This window comes from Tetrao urogallus, assembly GCF_951394365.1.
Source record: "Tetrao urogallus genome assembly, chromosome: 1".
Taxonomy (NCBI): domain Eukaryota; kingdom Metazoa; phylum Chordata; class Aves; order Galliformes; family Phasianidae; genus Tetrao; species Tetrao urogallus.
This window is the reverse complement of record NC_136813.1, coordinates 51,872,371-51,891,483: the sequence shown is the minus strand read 5'-3', so window position 1 is coordinate 51,891,483 and position 19,113 is coordinate 51,872,371. Positions and strand designations below refer to the sequence as shown.

The 19,113-nt window shown below is 38.0% G+C and overlaps 1 protein-coding gene across 1 annotated transcript in view; it reads right to left on the bottom strand.

Moving 5' to 3' along the window:
• Nucleotides 1-19,113, bottom strand: part of PCCA (propionyl-CoA carboxylase subunit alpha) — a gene marked incomplete at both ends in the record, with an annotated part of 259,645 nt that overhangs the window by 143,055 nt on the left and 97,477 nt on the right. Inside the window, 3 exons of the mRNA XM_079540566.1 lie at nucleotides 2,327-2,401; nucleotides 3,847-3,990; nucleotides 14,919-15,069. Coding sequence (XP_079396692.1) covers nucleotides 2,327-2,401; nucleotides 3,847-3,990; nucleotides 14,919-15,069 — 370 coding nt within the window. The remainder of the gene's footprint in view (nucleotides 1-2,326; nucleotides 2,402-3,846; nucleotides 3,991-14,918; nucleotides 15,070-19,113) is intronic.

Genomic DNA, 19,113 nt, shown 5'->3' with positions numbered 1-19,113 from the left:
ATTGGCAAAGAGCAATGCTCGAGCTCTTCTGGTATGGCAGCACTTTTTCCACATTGGGTAAGAGCATTAAATATGTATGCTCACAATTATAACAATATGAGGTTTTGTGGTTACCTTTCTTATAATTCATTATCAATGACGAAAAATTGATGTTACCTCGTACCTTGTTGTATGGAAATCACAGGATATACAAGACAAAAAGAATCAGTGTAGTATTATCTACAAATAAGAAAAAATCTCACCTATCCATGCATGGCAGCTCCTCCAACTTGAGAAACTGATAAATATGGCACACAGCCCATCACAGCTAACTTTAGAAACAGAAGAAATGAACTGAAAATGCATTTGGCAACATACTACTCTTAAGTTGAACTTCTCGTAACACGTTGCAAGTCTGAGCTGATTTCTAAATCCAACTTTTGACAACTCTAAAATCTAAAATGTATAAAATAAACACCGTGGCACAATGGGCTTGTAAAGAACGTTTTTTGGTAGTATTAATTTTGTTCTTCACAGCATGACATTCGCAGGAGAGAAATTATTTCAACAGTGGCAGGAAACATGTATTAAGATACCAAACGATGAGTGTCTAAATAAAAATAGCTGTTCTATTTTTAATAATGTAGAAGTAGTGAACAGAAAGAACAGCCCAGACGCTCCACATAAGCTCCTCAAACCACTGCTCTGAAGCCTCCAGTGTAATTAAAATTTCTTCCTTCAGTACCATGACGGACCACGTGAAGCGATCAGGCATCTCCCACCCTTCATTTTCAATTCACCTCTCCCCCTAAGCACAACTCCCAGCCCACCCTGTCTACCTGACAAGTGACAGCCCAATCTGATTAAATGCTTGCAAGGGAGGGGACTTGTGGGCCTCCATGACAGGCCAAAAGTGATCACCATGGAGATACATAATTACAGCTGTCAACGCGTCTACTGTCCTGCTGGCATCAATTTGATTGCTCCCAGCAATAATGATAGACAAAGCTTAGTGTGCACTCTCCTGCACCCAATCACTTTATCTATTCCGTGGTCCATTTAGCTGACATGCAACATTCGCACAAGCAAATAACAGCAGTAAGCAGAACATTTAAGGCATTTTAATTGTTTTTTCTTTGTATGGATGGCTCACAAGCGCAAATGTTATTACATAAAACTCCTGCTGCAGCATTAATTGAAGAAAGATTTGGTGGGACAAAGACCGTAGGGGGTATAGTTTGTCCATTATCACTTGTACTTTCAACAGGTCTCACGTTTGGAAAATTGCAAATTGCAAAAACTTGCAAGGGCAAAATGTTTGACATCCTGTTAGCTATTACAACATGGTGAAAACTTCCAACAACTGCTGGAGTATTCATTATAAATTCTTATTAAATACACTCTGTTTCATTTAAAAAAAGAAGTTTAGATACATCCAATGATACCTTTCCCCTTCATCTCGTCTTTAAGATCACATAATGCTTGTTAGATCTTTACAATTTTTTTTCTGCTTCCAGGCTTTGAACACAGCATGAAGCCTTAAAGACCAGAAAGGGTCAGGTCCCCTCAGAAAGTACATGGGCAAAAACAATTTAAGAAGCGAAATAAATCATATATCCAATAACATCTCCACATTTAAGATTTCTCCTGTAATCTTCCACTATTTTCCGTGCAAGCAATCAGACTGAATAATCGTATTCACAGATGGTACAGCCTTGCAATTCCACTGATAGTGTCATCTATATATGCACTTATGACTTAGCGTCCTTTGATTTTACAGAAAAGCAGTACCCTTGTTCTTTTCAAGTATCAGAAAACACAGTTTATTACACAGCTATTCCATATATTTAGATTGCATCCTGAAAAATGTAATAATCTGTATATAATAAACTGAAGCAAATTTGCTTTTCAAAGTCTGTAATGCTAAGCAGAAAGCACTGACAGTTTCTCACTGATGTCTTCAGTTCTGGTAGTCACAGAGTTGACTCCGCATTTGACTCAATGTTGAACTGTCTTGCTATTTTCACTTAAGCTGCGTTTGAAAAACTGAAGCTCAAAGTTGCAGAACATAATTAAATATTTCAATACAATTTCATACATTGATTTCCTGTGATTCCCAATCTGAGTACATCTGAAAGCCAGCTTGGAATCATACACTTTCAAAGTCATTTTCAAGTAGCACAAGTAAGTATTGCCATGAACCTCTCCCCTCCACCTCCTCCCCCCCAACCCCAAACGCTAAAAACAGATCCTAATTTAAAAAGCTCCCGAGTACTTATATCCCTTGTCTATAAAAATGACATCTTTAACACTCAGTACCTATGAAAATCAGAACCAAGTTACTTACACTTGGCACATGCAATGGCTCCTGATACTGAGATAATTTACCAATGGATGGAAGGCCAAAAGATTTGTAGGGGTCCTGAAATAAAATTCAACATGAGAATGCATTAAGCTTTTACAGATGTGGAGAAAATAATATTAAATAGCTTGAAGTCTAACAGAAACCACTGTTGGAATACCTTTGTTTTCCTCCCCGGAATTACTTGAACTACCCTTCTTCAAATTACCCATGTGACACAAAATAAAGAAGTGCAAGCATATAAATTCTCTTGCACTGCAGTCAAAATAGCAGGAAAAAAAGTGCTCTGCATATAGCTATAGTACCACCAAAACTTTCAAAAACCACATCTTCATTTACTGCGTTGTGCTTTGGAAGAGGGATGGGGAAGTATGCAGAAAAGGAGTAGCATTGAGAAAAGAAGTTTAAGGAAAAAATTCCAAAGATAAAAAGAGCTGTCAGGAATTCAACTATCATTAGAAATCAAACTGACCTTCACACTTTGGAAACCACCTGCATAATGCAACAATAATATGAATTTATTAAGATAGTAAGTAAGTGTATGGGTTGTAAGAACAACCAATCTCATGACAAAGTATTAAGATCCATTATTTAAATTCCCTCATAATTATAAATATACTGAACAAAAAAGAAAGCCCAAGCATCAGTTACTCCAGGGTGAATTCATACTCAGAAGAGCTTCCAGGCCAATGACATGACAAATACTGATCCTTTATCAAAATAGTTCACATAATTTTTAAGCAGTAGAGCAAGTTGAAGATTATGGGTATGTCACAAAGAAAAAAAATTTTAAAAGCCCAGGGCCATAAATCAGAAATAGTTACATAAGGAGAAAAGAATATCTCAGGAGGTTGAATTATATTCAGTTATATTATATACAGTTCTCTAAGAAGTTCTTAAAACAAAATGAAAGAAGCTGAGTGCCATTTTTCAGTGAGCTTATCTTGATTTGAATACCATGAATTGTCCTAAACATGCTTCATAAGGTATTTTATATTTTAGAAAGCTTTTTTAAGATGAGAGAGACAGTTTTTCCTATGAAGAACTGTGATTTCAGCAGATATAACTTGCTTCTTCAATAACCCATTAAAATGTTTTGGAACAACAACAAACACTCCTTAAACTACTGAATTATTTCAATGGTCATTTTAGTTTCAACTATATATTTGGAAATACTACTTGACTGTACCAAACAATACAAATTCTGCATTATTAATTGCGAACAGAATATATAGCAAATGTTCTCCAAAACAAACCTTAGCTATCATTTACCATTTTTTATTTTGATTTTTTTGGAAGAAAAAAAAAAAAAAAGTAAAAATACACACCACATTTTGAATTAAGAAATAAAAACTCTAGAAATGCTCATTAACCATTTGTATTGCATACTTGAATCACACCTTTCATATGACAATCCTTGACTTCACCTTGGTCTCTATCCCCACCTGGTTATTACCACTCTGCAATTCTACCACCTACCCTCCTCCCCATTACCACTCATTTACCTCAGCATAAACTCGACATTCAACCGCCCAGCCGTTGATGGGAATATCAGCTTGTTTGTGCCTGAGAGGGTAACCCTTAGCAACACGGATCATTTCTTGGACCAAGTCCAGGCCGGTAATGCATTCTGTGACGGGATGTTCAACCTGCAAGGTCAAGAACTGTCAGTCAGTAGGTAACAAAAACAACCAAAGAAATCCCTCTCCATAAGCAAACGCATAAACAAGAAATCGGACCAGGCAAGGAACACATTCCCATCTTGGTCTTTCTTCTCCATCTCCCAAAAAACACATATTTGACTAGCTCCCTGCAACCTACTTTGCAGAGAAACGCCAAAAAATAAAATAATTACTAGATTACAGATCTAGGGGAAACACACTTCTGAGGGATTTTTCATTTATTTCACAAACTCAAAGAGCCACATGATGATAAGGTAGTTGGTTGGTTTTTTTTTTCAAAGCTTTTCCTGTTCAATTTTGTTTTGAAAAGACAAGCACATTAGACCCAAATATATTTTAGCTGAGAATCTCAAAGAAGCTGATAATCAACCCATTCTGCTACACTTAACACGGCACGTCCAGGAGCTGCTTACAATTTGCCATAGAACTCGCCTACCCTAAATCTCACCCATTCGCCTGCTTTCACTAACCTGTCCTGACAAGCAACCAGATTAGCGTAATCTTACATCAGCGCAGTGTAGCAGAAATGAGCAGATGGATCCTTCAATTTTTTTCCCCCTCCAGACTTATCTGTTTATTGCTTAGCATGCACAATAGCTGGGCTGGACCAACAGAGTCACTCTGTTCTCTCAGCAAATTGCTGCTAACGGCTTTGGATGATGCTGCCATGGGAATACCCGTCGCTCACGCTGAACAACGCATGTGCGTACAAGCATGCACACGTGTGCACACATGCATGCACACACCTTCTTTTAAACGTGAATGGATAGGAATGAATACATTATCACGAAAAAAATCTTTAAACACCATATTTGTGGTGTTCAAGAAATGTTTGGATGCTGTACAGAGGGACATGGCTTAGTTGAGAATACGGGTGGTAGGTGGACAGATGGACTGGATGATCTTGGAAGTCTTTTCCAACCTTGGTGAGTCTGCGATTCTACGTACAGTTCAAAAAAAAAATTTTAAATCAAAGCAGCAACAGAGTGCAGGGCACACCAGATAGATATTGTAACTCATGCTATAAGCATGTTCTTCACACTTAAGACTTTCCACGTAAAAATTATGACCTGCTATTTTTGTTGTGAAATGGTATTCCAAGAGCCTTCAGAAAGGCCCCATCTGGAATACTGTGTTCGGGTCTGGAAACCCCAGAGGAGAGGCACGAAGATGATCAGGGGGCTGGAGCACCTCCCCTATGAATACAGGCTGAGGGAGCTGGGCTTGCTCAGCCTGGAGAAAAGAAGGCTGCAGGGTGACCTCATTGCAGCCCTTCAGTAACTAAAGGAAGTTTACAAACAGGAGGGGAATCAACTCTTAGAAAGGGTTGATAACAGCAGGACAAGGGGAAATGGTTTTAAGTTGAGGGAGGGAAGATTTAGGTTGGATGTCAGGGGGAAGTTCTTTACAGAGAGAGTGGTGAGGTGCTGGAACAGGCTGCCCAGGGAGGCTGTGGATGCCCCGTCCATCCCTGGAGGTGTTCAAGGCCAGGTTGGATGGGGCCCTGGGCAGCCTGGTCTAGTACTAAATGGGGAGGTTGGTGGCCCTGCATGTGGCAGGGGGGTTGGAGATTCATGATCCTTGGGGTCCCTTCCAACCCTGGCCATTCTGTGATTGCGATTGTGTGAAAATGCACTTCACAATAGTTTCTCTATCATGTGATGCAATACTGCATACACTCTGAGACACAGAAAAAGGTCAGTGAACAAACCACATGTCTTTCTTCCTTCAAGTACACTGGTATAAGGAAAATATTTAGTCATTATAATAATTTGTGACTAATCGGAACAAGTAGATGCTTTGGTCTTTACGAAAAAGGCCTTGTAAAGATAAACAGATGGCATCCATAATTAGCCCTGTGTGTGCTGTGAGTTTGTTTAGAATTTCAACGTTTTAAGACGTTTTGACATAATTTTAATGACAAATCATCACTGAAACAGTGACTTATTCTTTGAAGGATAAAAGTAACATTGAAATAGGAATCTGATTATACAGTTTGAGGGTGAGCGTTTGGGATTCAAACTTGATTCTACCTAGCACGATACTCTCCAGCACGAGAAACTTAATAACAACATTTGGTGAATCTGTGAAACACCTCTATGTCTACCCTGCAGTGCTAAACTGAAGCAATTCAATTTCTATTAAAACTGAGTTTTAATACAAAGTTACTCACCACACATGCATAATTTGAAGAACAGAACTTACTCTCTTACCTTGGAAATTAAGTTTTAAAAAATTACCTCAGAGTTCACAAAACCTCTGGAATTCTAATGTCAAAAATAATTAAAATACAATGCTTCTTTTCTACAAAGACATTTATCTGCATTATTCAGCTATACTGTCATTTTTCTTGGATTACAATTGGCATTCCAGATTCAATAGCTTCATTGTTGTTTTCAGCTTTATTGCTGATGATCAAAATAGGACGGAATGTTTCTGGAAAGAAAAATATTTGTGTTGTTTGGTTCTTATGACTCACAAACATTTATTTAATCTCTTCTTCAATAAGGATCTTTGACTTGGTCAATATTTTCCTCTGTTTCTTCAAAATACTCCCTTTGTGTCCGCACAGAAAACAGCATTCAGAAAATATGACAAGCAAAATTTTTTGAGGTCTTTTTGAGGGTGGAGAGAAGTTGTTCTCCTTTCTTACAGGGCCGTTCTTAGGACTAATGCTGTTTAGGTATAATGTAGACAGAATCAACCATAGCACAAATTTGGTGGTACAAGACATATTTAAAATGCTTTTCAATATACATTAAGGCCAACAGATCACCTAGATGAAGTAGAAAATAATTTTAACCTTGAAACGCCAGTTGACTTTTTTGTAACTTTAATCTTTTACTGAGGCGCTCAGCTCAAATTGCACTTTTTTTAGCATTTGCAGTTTTCTTTCAGCATGGGTAGGGAGGGAAGGAGAGAGTCAGTATTTTTAGCATTGTACAGAATACTCTGGTTTATAGCACAAAAGGACATTAAAAAAGCGGTAATGCCAAATCCTGGCTCAACAAGCCCCCTGCAAGGTTCTGGAGGTCCAAGAATCCTCCCACACAGAGATACTTGCAGGATCTGAAATTAAAGCTCTTAGTGTTATAAAAGGCAAGGAAGGATGGGGGTAGAAGAAGTAAAGCAATTAGATCACTCTTTCCCCAAAACATAAAACAAAGACCTCATCGTTCCCTGATTAGGAAAGTTCTAGAATGATCACTGCAGTTATTTAGCCAAGGTAACCATTGTATCCACTTTTCAATCACTATCAGAAATTAGGCTTTAAATGTTTTCCTCTCTCATTTTTCAGTCTCCTACTTTAGGCGCCATTCTTGCTCAGCTTGCCTACTTTATTTTCTCCTACTAATTTTATTTTATGTCTCTTCTCCAACAACATTCACTGCCATTTTATGGATGCTAAATCAAGAATTACTTTTTTAAAGAGATGCATGTAAGTATGCTCCTAACCAGAGCTGAATCACACTCAACAGATTCTTTTAGCTGTGGGTCATGCTCAGATTTCATAGTCTGCTGAGCCAAGGTCTTGCCTGTGCAACCTTAGTCATTAAGGTAAGAACCGATGGTGTTATGGCTGTGTGATAGTGGGTAAATTCACACATTATCTCTGTCCTTATCACAAAGGGCAAAACCAGACATGTCTGCAATAAGCAATCTACAGATCATAGCTACATCAAAGCAGTTTTCCCTATTAGCAACACAACAAGGAGAAAAATTGATCAGTGATAACTCTCAATGCAGTTATCTGCAAAAGTATCGCCTTCACTAGCAATTCTTTTACATATGCCAACTGCAGTCACAAACATGTATAGCAAGAAGTTGCTATTTAAGCACCCGTAAGCAAGGTCTACAGCTCAAAAAATCTCCTATTCCCACCTTTCCTGTGATCCACATAGATACAGTTCTCTGAAGAATGTCATTTTTTGTTCCTGCTCCTAAATCCATACAGCCATAACTTATGGCAAGCAACATCCATAGGGGGGTAAAGGGAGTATTTCTCTTCACATGGGACATGCTCTTCTTCAGACACCTCACAGCAATCCCTTCCCTGTAAGCACAAGTGGTTTTGTTTCCCTCATCGTCCAGTTCATACACCATGGGGTACTGGCAGCACTGGTGACAAAGTCTGTCAGAAAATAATAATGAAATCCCTGTTTATAGATATTGAAATAGGTGCAAAAAAGCTAGGGGAACCTGTCAACATGGCAGCGCAACTAGCACAGTTCCCAGAACAGTATGGAAATGCTGCTAATTCTTGCCCTATTCTGTGACTGCAAACAGTCTTGAAGCTTTACCATGCTGGGGCTCATCCACAGCTACAAAAACAATCATGTAATGCTTACAAACGGTTCAAGCTAAGAGGTAAATTAGCAGTGGCTATTCCGCTTACATTCAGGGGAATACTTTCAGAATACAATTTTTTTTCTCACAACCAGTAAGGTACTCAGGTCTAATAGCAAACCCTTAGGGGTATTCTCACAGGCTGCACTCATGCTCCTGCATGCACAAGGAATCAGTTTACTCGCACATCAGTTGGAGCATTCAAACAGACCACAGAGGCCAAGAAAATCCAAGTTTCAGTAGGCTTAAATCTACTGCTCATGCCATCCCTATCTCACTACTGAAAGCCTCTGGATGGTATCATATGCTCCTTTACATTCAAATAAATAATCTAAAAGCTAACTTTCAACATTCACCATTTTCCAAGAAACGTGATTCACCTGGAAAACCCAGGGGCTTTTCTTCTGCTCCAAATCCAGTATCAATTAACTCAAACCCAGTAACTTACAGATGCTCCTCAGCCCCTGTTATTTCAACAAGCCTCTTTTCTATTTTGGAAAAGTGAACAGCCACAGAGGTGCACACATGTTCTGCTATTCAGGCATGCCAGCTTTCTGACTGCTATGAACAAGAGCACTCTGGGGTCACATCATCTTTCTGCAAAATAGTTCCTCCACAGTAGTTCACAACAGCACACGCATGTGGGAATTTCAGGCACATGCTAAGAAAAACAGATTTTCAGAAAGGCTGCTGAAGAACCGACAGGGTTTAGTTCGATGAAAACACTGAATGGAAAGCAAACAGAAATGCATGACAGGAGAAGTCACACATTGCCATTTTGTATAAACAGAATATAATATGCATTGCTGTTTACATTTCTGATTGATCACTATTTGATCAAAGAAACAAGCACAACCAGAACTACAAAATCATCAACTGAAATGCTCAGGAAGACTTCTTCTATTGTCTTCTGAGTCTCAGCAATAAAAAATAACGCACAGCTATTTGGTAGTAAGTAAGTGTTTTGGTTTGTTAGTTTTTGTTCTTTTGAAGTTTTTTCTTTTATAGCAGTATAAGCTGTGAAAAAAAAAAAAAAAAAGTGTTTCTTCACACAAAATTATCTTCCAGTAATCACAGATTCACTTCTGGCAATTTTCATTTTACAAGTGTTTGTTTCTTCACTGCACTGGACAGATGCAGGTAAGAAATAATTTATATAGCCTATGAATACCAATTGCCTTTTCTGGGTTCTCAACAACACACACTTGATATCATCAACAGGTTATTTAGCTTGCAGTTCCAACATTGCTTTCTGAAGAACTCTTGAAATTCACTATTTCTACACAACTCCTTTCCACTTCAAGCTCCATCTAAGAAAACAAAGAAACTTGCTCCCAACAAAACAGTCTTACACTTTCTTTATGAGAGATGCTACTTTCACTATACTTAGCTGTAGCATTAAAGGGCTCACCAAGTACTTAGTTCAAGATGGGTCTTGTCACAATGCAGCCATTCTTGCATTTTCTTTACACTAAATTCACCAAAGGAAAGAAACTAATGTATCATTTGAAAAGAGCTCTTTCTCTCCTCTACTTGTAAAAAAAATGGAGCTTCCTTTCTCTCTACTTTTTTAATAGTATTCTATGATAGCTACCTCATAGGGTTGTCTCTAAGATATCACTCCATGCCCTGGCAGCACTGTTAATGGCATCTTTCAGATTCAATGACTTAGACAAACAATGTCGGTCTCTTCTGTCAACAACAATTAGCAATGCTTTTCTGTAGTTCTTTTGGAAAGCCTGAAAAGCAGACAACCAGTAGCTACATAATGGAAGTTGCATTAGGAGGCAAGAATGTGGCAAAAATCTGGTTAACTGTTGTCGGCTGACCCTCTTGTGTGAAGAAGTGTTGTTTGGCAGCAAAATCACCTTTTCTTTCGGTTCTAAAAATGGCCATGAACAGCTGGTATAAACTGTGTGCAGAATGGATTCTGGTGGGCTTAGGGGATTGGTAATGGGATAAGAGACCTTTCACCTTTAGGTCAGTAGTTCAAATTCAGCCCAGGTTAGCAGCAATTGAAAGTCTTTACCATCTGACACTGTTCGTTAGCCTATTTAAAATGACTGAAGCAAAGTGTCACAGTAAAACAAGATTCCAGTATTAAGAAATATGAAGAGCCTCAGCAAACAGCAGAAACAGTCACTTGAGACTTAACTTTGAAATCCCTCCATTCAGACTTTGTAGAAATCTACTCCCCGAACCGCTGACAGCCCCTTTCACTGCTGCCATCCTCCTTCCCACCTATCACAATTCATCCTCCAGACAGTTACGCATGCAAGGACAACAAAACCACCTCTTGCCATCCCATGAGTCTGCTATGGATACTCAAGTCCCCTCCTCGCCGTGGTTTTCTCTGGCAATCCCGACTGAGCTCATCACTTTGCTATTTACATTTTGCTACTTCTGCTTCCACAGTGCAGCTGCAGTGTTTTCCAGTGCTTCCCTCCTTTACTGAGCAAACACATGGCAGGTGCTGCCTAATAATGGGCAACAGAATACAGATGCCGTTATGAGACTGGCTGAAGTAAGAATTAACATCACTGGAACCCCAAACCAATAGGATTTCTATGTATTTCAACCATGCTTTTTATATTTTCATAAGGAGAAACAGATGAAGAGGAAGGTAGAAAGGGACAGAACTGTTGCATGTATAATTCTTCCTCTGTTTTCTAAAACAGCTTGTACAGCAAATACAGTGAAAACTCTGGAATACCACATTTTCCAGGTGACACTGAAGTCTAATGGAAGCATTAAAACTTATTAACAAAAGTCACAGCACGGTGATAACTTACTGATGTATGGAAATTTATTTGCCTTATGCCTTGGAAGCAAGTTACTTTAAAAGAACATTTACATTAAGCAGCAAAATACAACTGTAAAATAAAAACACAGACATGACATTTGTTTCCAATAAACCTCTTAGAAACACACCAATAGAATATTCTACAAAAGTAGAATTTATTCCCTAAAAGGTAATGATATTCAAACTGTCATGAGGAGAAAACACATTGCTGTGCAAACTACAGTGTCTCGCAACTTCGTTGGGCTGAACTGAATAGATCGTATTCAGACTATGCAATTCATCTTTTCAGTAACACCCTAAGCAAACTTAGTTGTGTTCTGAGGAGGAAGGGAGTGCTCGCTTGTCATTTTAAATCATTCAACACATGAAGGAGGCAGAAGACTGGGAGCAGATCTGAGAAACAGACGTACAAACTGTACTTAGAGTAACTGTACTCTTCATACCCGCCATTGTAGTTGTCTCAGCTTTTCTCAAGCCAACAAGAGATGCTTCTCATTTCAAGGTACTACAATCATTTGATACTTTCCCTTTGCTGTCACCAGTTGATTCCCTTTTAAGAAGCTTAGTCACACTGCACACCCATACCTTAACAGATATTCTTTACTTACAGACTGCAGACTCTTCATATCAAGTCAAAAAAGGAAAATACTTATATTCTGTTTTTCATTGGAAAACAAAACGTCTGGTGAAAAACCAGCACTTTTGAATGTAGTTTGATACAAAGGCTTTGACACAATTTGGAAGTTAGGGGCCAGTAACTTTTATTTCAAAGTTCTTGTTTAGCTACTTTGGATTATGACTGCCTTTTATTAGACTGATGACAACTAGGTAACATAAAGCACACCACAGCATGAGCAGCTATAAAGAATCAGATATTCAACATCTGGTCTGCCTCAACAATTTAGCAGTGGTAGCTGCCTAAAAACCACTCCAAAAGTGCACTAAATGACAGCATACAGGAAGTTCCCTTGTAGCTGGCAGAGCAGACATTTCTACACTTTCTTGTGAAAAGGGAAAATAACAAGTTTTGCTATTCAATTATCCAATCTTGCAGCTCATCAGCTAGCTTTTGAAAGATGACAGAAAAGCAAGTAACGAAAAGAGCATAGCCATTAGCAGAGAATAAGCCATTCTACCTGAATGATTAAAACATCTGTAAAAGATTTACGTAATATACAAGAGACAATGAAGCTGATTCACAAGTTGTTTTTTTTTTTTATCACTTTCCAATCTCACACTGCAGCAACAACTCACACAAAGATTACATAAAATAATAACTTCCTCTGAGGTGCTTTTATTCTTTGCTTGCAGACCTCTTGAGCAGAAAAGGTATGCTTCCAAAGAGTTCCCCAAAAAGACAGTCAAACAATAACAGTTTTCATTTACTGCAAAATACTCTACAAAACACTTAGAAGACCCCTGACTACACCGAAGAGATGGAGGGGAGAAATTAGCAAGCCTTGTCAAGTGTTGGACATGGTTTAGCTGGCTTTATGCAAGTTTATTCTGAATTCTTTACGTAAAATAAAAAAGATCACAGTGATCTGATTAGACATTGCATAAATATTGAAACAGACACAGAAGTTTGCATAATTTAGAAGATACATTCTGATGATGCTGACAGGTGTCTGTATCTGTAATGCACACTGACAAAGACCTTAGAAACAAGATCGATGGACAAGATGTTTATCATTTAAGGAAGTCCTTCCAACTGTTGAGTACTATTCAGAAACAGGACAAGTGAGTCTCTTAGTCACTGTTCACAGTTGGAAGATGCAAAAGGAAAAGACCAAAGCAACAGAAGGACATCTGGAGACATTCCACGTTCTGAAATTAAATCTGGACCAAAAAAAAAAGCTTCATTAGAGTTTCTCTGTTTGGCTCTTATTAGGAGGGAGATGTTAGTTGTGTAACTGTTAATTGAACAGACAGTAAAGCCTGAGACCTGGCAAAAGCGACAGATCAATTGGGTAAGACTGGGGAAGAATCAGAGAAAATTACTATTCTCCAGTCTCAGGTTGAAATGCTAGTTAGGGGCAATACGGAGTCAGAATAGAGGAATTAGAGAATATCTACACAAGCACTGTAATTTAAGATTAGTAGATTTCTTTAAGGTTTGGAAAGAATGAGTCTAGTATTATAGGGGATTGTCAAGCTGCTTAGGCTATATTTCAAACAATTGTCTTTAAAATCCTGATTTTAAATCCTGAAAGATGGAATCATGGAAGCTTTCTTACTGTGTATGTGGAGATCTCTGCAATTAAGCAAGCTTGAGGCTTGGAACTTCAGAAGTTCTTACCACTACAGATTAAGGCAGGAAGGGGAGAGACACCACAGAAAACAGTTAAGATAGCATCTTAACGAAACAAACTGAAAAGAGAATCAGCTCTAAGCATACTTGATTATTTCCACTTAGGAATTGATGGTCAGTGGTATGTTAAAGCAAGGAAATGGTTCTGGACTTCAGGTGTGCTACACAGAAAACCAAGCATGAATTTTCTTCACACAGGAGTGTGGAAAGTGTCTGAAAATTATTCTCTCAAGAACTGCAAGCTCAAGATGAGCAAAAAGAATATGTTTAAATAGAGAAATTCCTCTTAACCTCTCAATAAATTACACAAAGCAAGTAACAGTTTCTAACAGAATCTAAGATAGAAAGGATTGTGCCTAGAATACAAACTCCTAGCAAAAGTGTAAGTAAATTACAACTGTCATGAGTTGTTCCAAAAACACTGCTACCTGGAAAGGCAAATTTTACCCACAGTCTTCGCTTGGGCTCCTTTAATACCCTCGCTCCTTCAAACTCCAATCCTACCTTGTTTCTTTACCCAGCCATTATACAAAGTTATTCAAATATGTTAGGATTTCAAGCAACTCTTTACACTCTATCACTGCTTACATGTGCAAGCAGCAGGCTGAATGCAGCCCTAATGAAAGGTATCTAAAACTGAAAAAGAAGCTAATCAGTCTATTGTTTGATTCCAAATTTCAGTCTTTCTAGTGCATATTAACAAAGCAAGGAAAGGAGGATAGAGATGATCGTATTTACATTCACACAAGTTGGACTTTCTTCCTGTTTCTGAATGAATTTAGACTCCAAGGCATATACCTGCTTTCTTCCAATTATTACCAGAGCCCCGTTATCAGGATCAACTGAGAGGTGACTATGCAGCTGTCCAGGAAGCAGACAGCCCACTCATTTGCAGTGCATATTGTAACATCTACCACTGGCTCCATGAGTTGTTACAAAAAACCTACCCTGTGTTAGCAAAGTTGCATTCCACACACATTTTCAATCACATGCAGATTGCCAGTGTTTTTATTTCTGATATGCACATAGCTTTAGTCACCCTCCCAGAGATACTCAGTAAGTGATCATCAAACAGAAAAGAAACTTGAGGGACCAGGGGGAAAAGCATCAGAGCACAGTGGCTAGTCACTTACTGTGTGCTCACAGTGGCACTTAACAGCGACCTCTTGAAAGGTCCTTAGGTCAAGTGTAACAAAGAGCAAAAAACCCTCTGAATGCCTACTTGAGTGCTCTACAAGGGCTCAAGGCTGCGAAGTCTTGTATACACAGGCTTATTTAAGTGACTGGATCTTTTAAGTTCAGTTGGAAGTGCTCACATCCGTCAACTTCGTTATGTGTAAGTCTTTGCGGGAGCAGACCCCTAAGTATGGAAGGAGGTTATGTTCTGTTTTTTTAAATAACACTTTTCTGAATCTGAAGAGCTGTTTTTCTTACCTGAAGCCTAGTATTCATTTCCAAGAAGTAGAAATTCTTACTGGAGTCCACAAGGAATTCTACTGTTCCAGCAGAGGAATATTTTACTGCTTTGGCAAGAGCTACGGCTTGTTCTCCCATTGCTCTTCGAGTTTCAGGATCTAGAAAAGTGCTACAATACAAAAACAATGCCTTTCTTCAGTTAAAAAAAAAAAAAACAACAAGAAAAACATTTCATTTTCTGCTTAAACTACCAGTATTATTATTCAATTAATGAAAATATGTTAAAACTGTCAAATGTATGCCTTTACGTTTATACTGCTCCTAAACAGATATACTACATACCCACAATTAACCACTAATGTACCAGAGGTTAAGGATAAATAACAATATTCTCTCAAATATATTCTTTAATATTTTATAACACAAAGGTCTATAAAAGTTCAAGTTAAATGAAAATAAATACATATAAATGCATGCCATTTTAGAAGGCATATCTATTTTCATGAAAATTGTAACTAAGAAATAAAGAGCCATAATGAAAGTGTTAAGGAAAGAGACTACCCAATAGAAACAAGAATGCCAAAATACAAGCCAGGAGGTCTAAGGAGAATGTGTCTCCTTTTAATTTGCGTAATTAAAACCATGTCTGTTTCATTGATATTCTATGCAATAAAGAAATTCTGGAAGTTCATGAAGTAATTGCTTGAGCGTCCCATAAGAGTAAAATTGTAATGAAAAAAAATCTGTGTATGCATAATACTTAGCAAAAACACAGTCAACAATGCCATCCATGATAAACCTTTACCTTCTGTATCTCCCCTCTCAGCTTTATTTGTAAGCTGAAGACTAGTTGTAAGTGTTTGTTAATTGCCATTTGTTACTCCCCACAAAGCACAGACATCACTCAAGGGCATTTGAAGAGCAGCTCAGCTACCACCTTGAGATCCACTGGGATTCCAACCGTTCTCATTCTAGGAAATCAATACAGCACTTTCACTGGCCAAATGCACTGAAAGACTGAGGACAATACATGTCCTGCACGTTCCCCTCCTCTGTGTTGTAAATTAGGATATATAACACATACAGGTTATAATCTATGGAGGTTGTTAATTTATAGCTACAGAAATTACTGTGGTTTTCCATCAAAGCTGTGGAATAGACTGTCTTTCACCCCTCATACACCAACCTTCAAGTAAATACAGCACAACCATTTGTTTTATATGAGCTTCTAGACACGTTTACTATAATGCTGTGGTGATGTATATTAGGGCATGTATCTCAGCTATCAACTACTTCTGTGTAGGAACAGGAAGCCACTTCTACCTTAACTCTAAGCCTAAAACAGAAAGCCCACTGTATCAAATGTTATGTACATCTTGAGGTGTCTTCGAGAGTGGGTCCTAATTCTACAAAGGACAGGGAAGAGCCTCCATGTATAGGAAATGGCTCCACCAACAGCAGGAAAGTTCCATCTGGTGCCCTGGACTGCACTCAGACACAAGCCTGGGTCTGAAGTTATCGCTGGCTTGTCGTTCTTTTGTTTTGTTTTATTAAAACTGAAAATCACACAACAGCTAGAAACTTCTGCCATAACAAACCATTTTTGACAGAACACGAAGACCAAGGAAATATCCAGGCAAACTAAGAGGCAAAGGAATAGATACTTTGCTCCATGAGAAAAGCGCTTCCTAGAACTCTAGTCCAATTAGTGCCACTGGGGCAGATTCCAATGGACATTAAGGCAAGCAGTTTCAGAATTTGGCAACAGAATTTCTTGGCAACAATGGGGTCAATAGGAAAAGATCACAGAACATAGTAAAGCTAGCAGTAGATCCTAGGCCAGATCAGAGGGAAAAAAAAAAACAATGTGTGAAACTGTGCCCTATCAAAAATAGGTGTTGACAACAAAAGAGTCTCATATTTCTTACTTTGATTCAATAAGATAACATATTACACAGAGTCATTAACTTATAATTCAATTCAGGGTTTCTGCAAGGTTTTGATCATGAAAGGTCAACGAACAGTTTAAGAAGAACAGAACCTTTTCAATATTGGCTTAATATTCTATTTCTAGAACAACCATTATTACTTCTCATATGGATGAAAGACAGTTACTCCCCTTTATTACAGTGGTGTCTCCCTATGTTTGTTAAATGTATGTCAGAGATCTCTCTGTACACCTCCTGCTGTAGCCGAAGAATGGAACAGAAGTGTCACACTGCTCAACTTGATCTCTGCCATGTGGTTATGCTTTATGCACTAAAATGACTGGAATATCCCTGCAATCAGCTAGGTTAATTAACTCAAGTTTTCCTATTCCCCTCTATTGCTTTTCCTTTCTTATTGTTCCTATCATTGTTTCTCCATACTTTAACCACTCACCTTATACAACTGAAATAAATCTTCTCCAGTATAATTAGCCATCGCTTGAAAACACAGCATTTTAAACCTGACTTCAACTTTTTCTCACACATATACCTTTAATTCTTCCAACCAAATAGCTCCTATGGCAGCATGAAGGCTGCAAAATAAAAAGGATTCACAAGATAAAAGCACCAGAAAGAACAAATAAGATCAGACCTGACATTTCACTTATAAGACCTTCTTCAAGCTACTGTAAAGTTGATCAAAGACAGTCCAATTGTTTTGTTCTATTGTTTCTACATCCAGAGAGGTGCCCACATGGGCAATATGTTACCTCTCCACCTCCAACTCATCAGATAATGTTTCCCAAACTATCACTGTCACTCAGATAAAGTCAAGTCCCTGCTCAGCTTGTACCATTAACCTTCCTCTGAACATATCACTGCACTGGGAGATAACAGTATCCCCATTTTCTAAATTTCAAGGTCAGCTTATCTGCTCTGAGGAAATAGTTGGGCATGCTGTCTGTTTAAAATATTTAGTTATGTACAATAACCATTCTTCTTTGAGATATTTGTGCTTACTACCATTCTGCAGGCATAAATATGCTATAGTATTGGAGAACACAGGTTTGGCCTCCACATCTAAGTTCTGTATGGTTACAAACAGAACAGGCTCACATTTTCCCTTAGCCCAGAACCCTTCAAGGATTTCTAGACATATTATTCCATTAAGTTCTGGTCTATTCTATTCTAAATTATTGGTGACTTTATATAACACCTTGGCAGGTATTCTAGAATATAATACTAAATTACTTTGCTTTATACTGAGATGTTACTGAGAGAGCTTAGTACTTGCAGAAAGTGAAAAAAGTTGCTGTCTGTGCACCTTCCAAGAATAGAAAGATTTCTGAGAGAAGCTAACAATGGTGCATGCCAACAAGGTCACAAGAAGAGTTTGACTGTTTCACTTGCATTCCAATGCAGGCATTTACTGGTAAACTAGCTTCCCTTTTGAAATCTCTTCTTAGATCTTTCTATCACAGGCAGAAATAATAAAAAACATATTTGTCCTTTGAACTGAAATTGAAAGAGCATCTTTCAATTCAAAAGGACTTGAAAAACTGATGTCTAAGATAGGTAAGTCTACCACAATTCAGAACACACATCTAGCAAGTAAAGGAAAAAATATACTAAGAAAATTATTTCCCACCTGAGCTGAAACTCAGAGAAATTTTGGGAAACAGTTGCAACTGTGTTATAGAAGTAACCTTATTCTGAAGTTCTCATTTGATACAATTCAAATCAAGGAACATAGCATCACCTAAAACCTCCGAAGTAGACATAACCAAGGAGGATAAGCAGGCAGCTAGCAAGTTCTAAGTCACGGGTGTGCAACCTTTTGGCAAACCTGGGTTGCACTGAGGAATTATATTGGGAATAGAAAAAGGGCAACAAAAAAACATAAAACTAGTGGGATATTTGACCTTGTTTTCAAGAACTAATGCATCAGTGTCTCATACAATGGAAATGGCTGCAATTGTTAGTGAGTTCCTTAGATTTTTTCTTCTTTTAAACTCATTTTACTCCTTCTGCGTGGAAACATTTGTTCACAAATGTACATACTACCAAAAAGCAATGATGTGAATGAGGCGTGACTGTGAAGTGACAGATATTTCTCTCTGGTACGATAGGTAGAAGTCTGGTAAAGAGACATGATCATGATCAAATTTTTCTTTGAATTGGATGTCTAATACCAACTGTATACATTCATTTGAAAATCTGCAGATAATGTTTTAATATTGACTGAAAATGGAGTAGCAAATATATCAAAAAATTACGACTTTCTT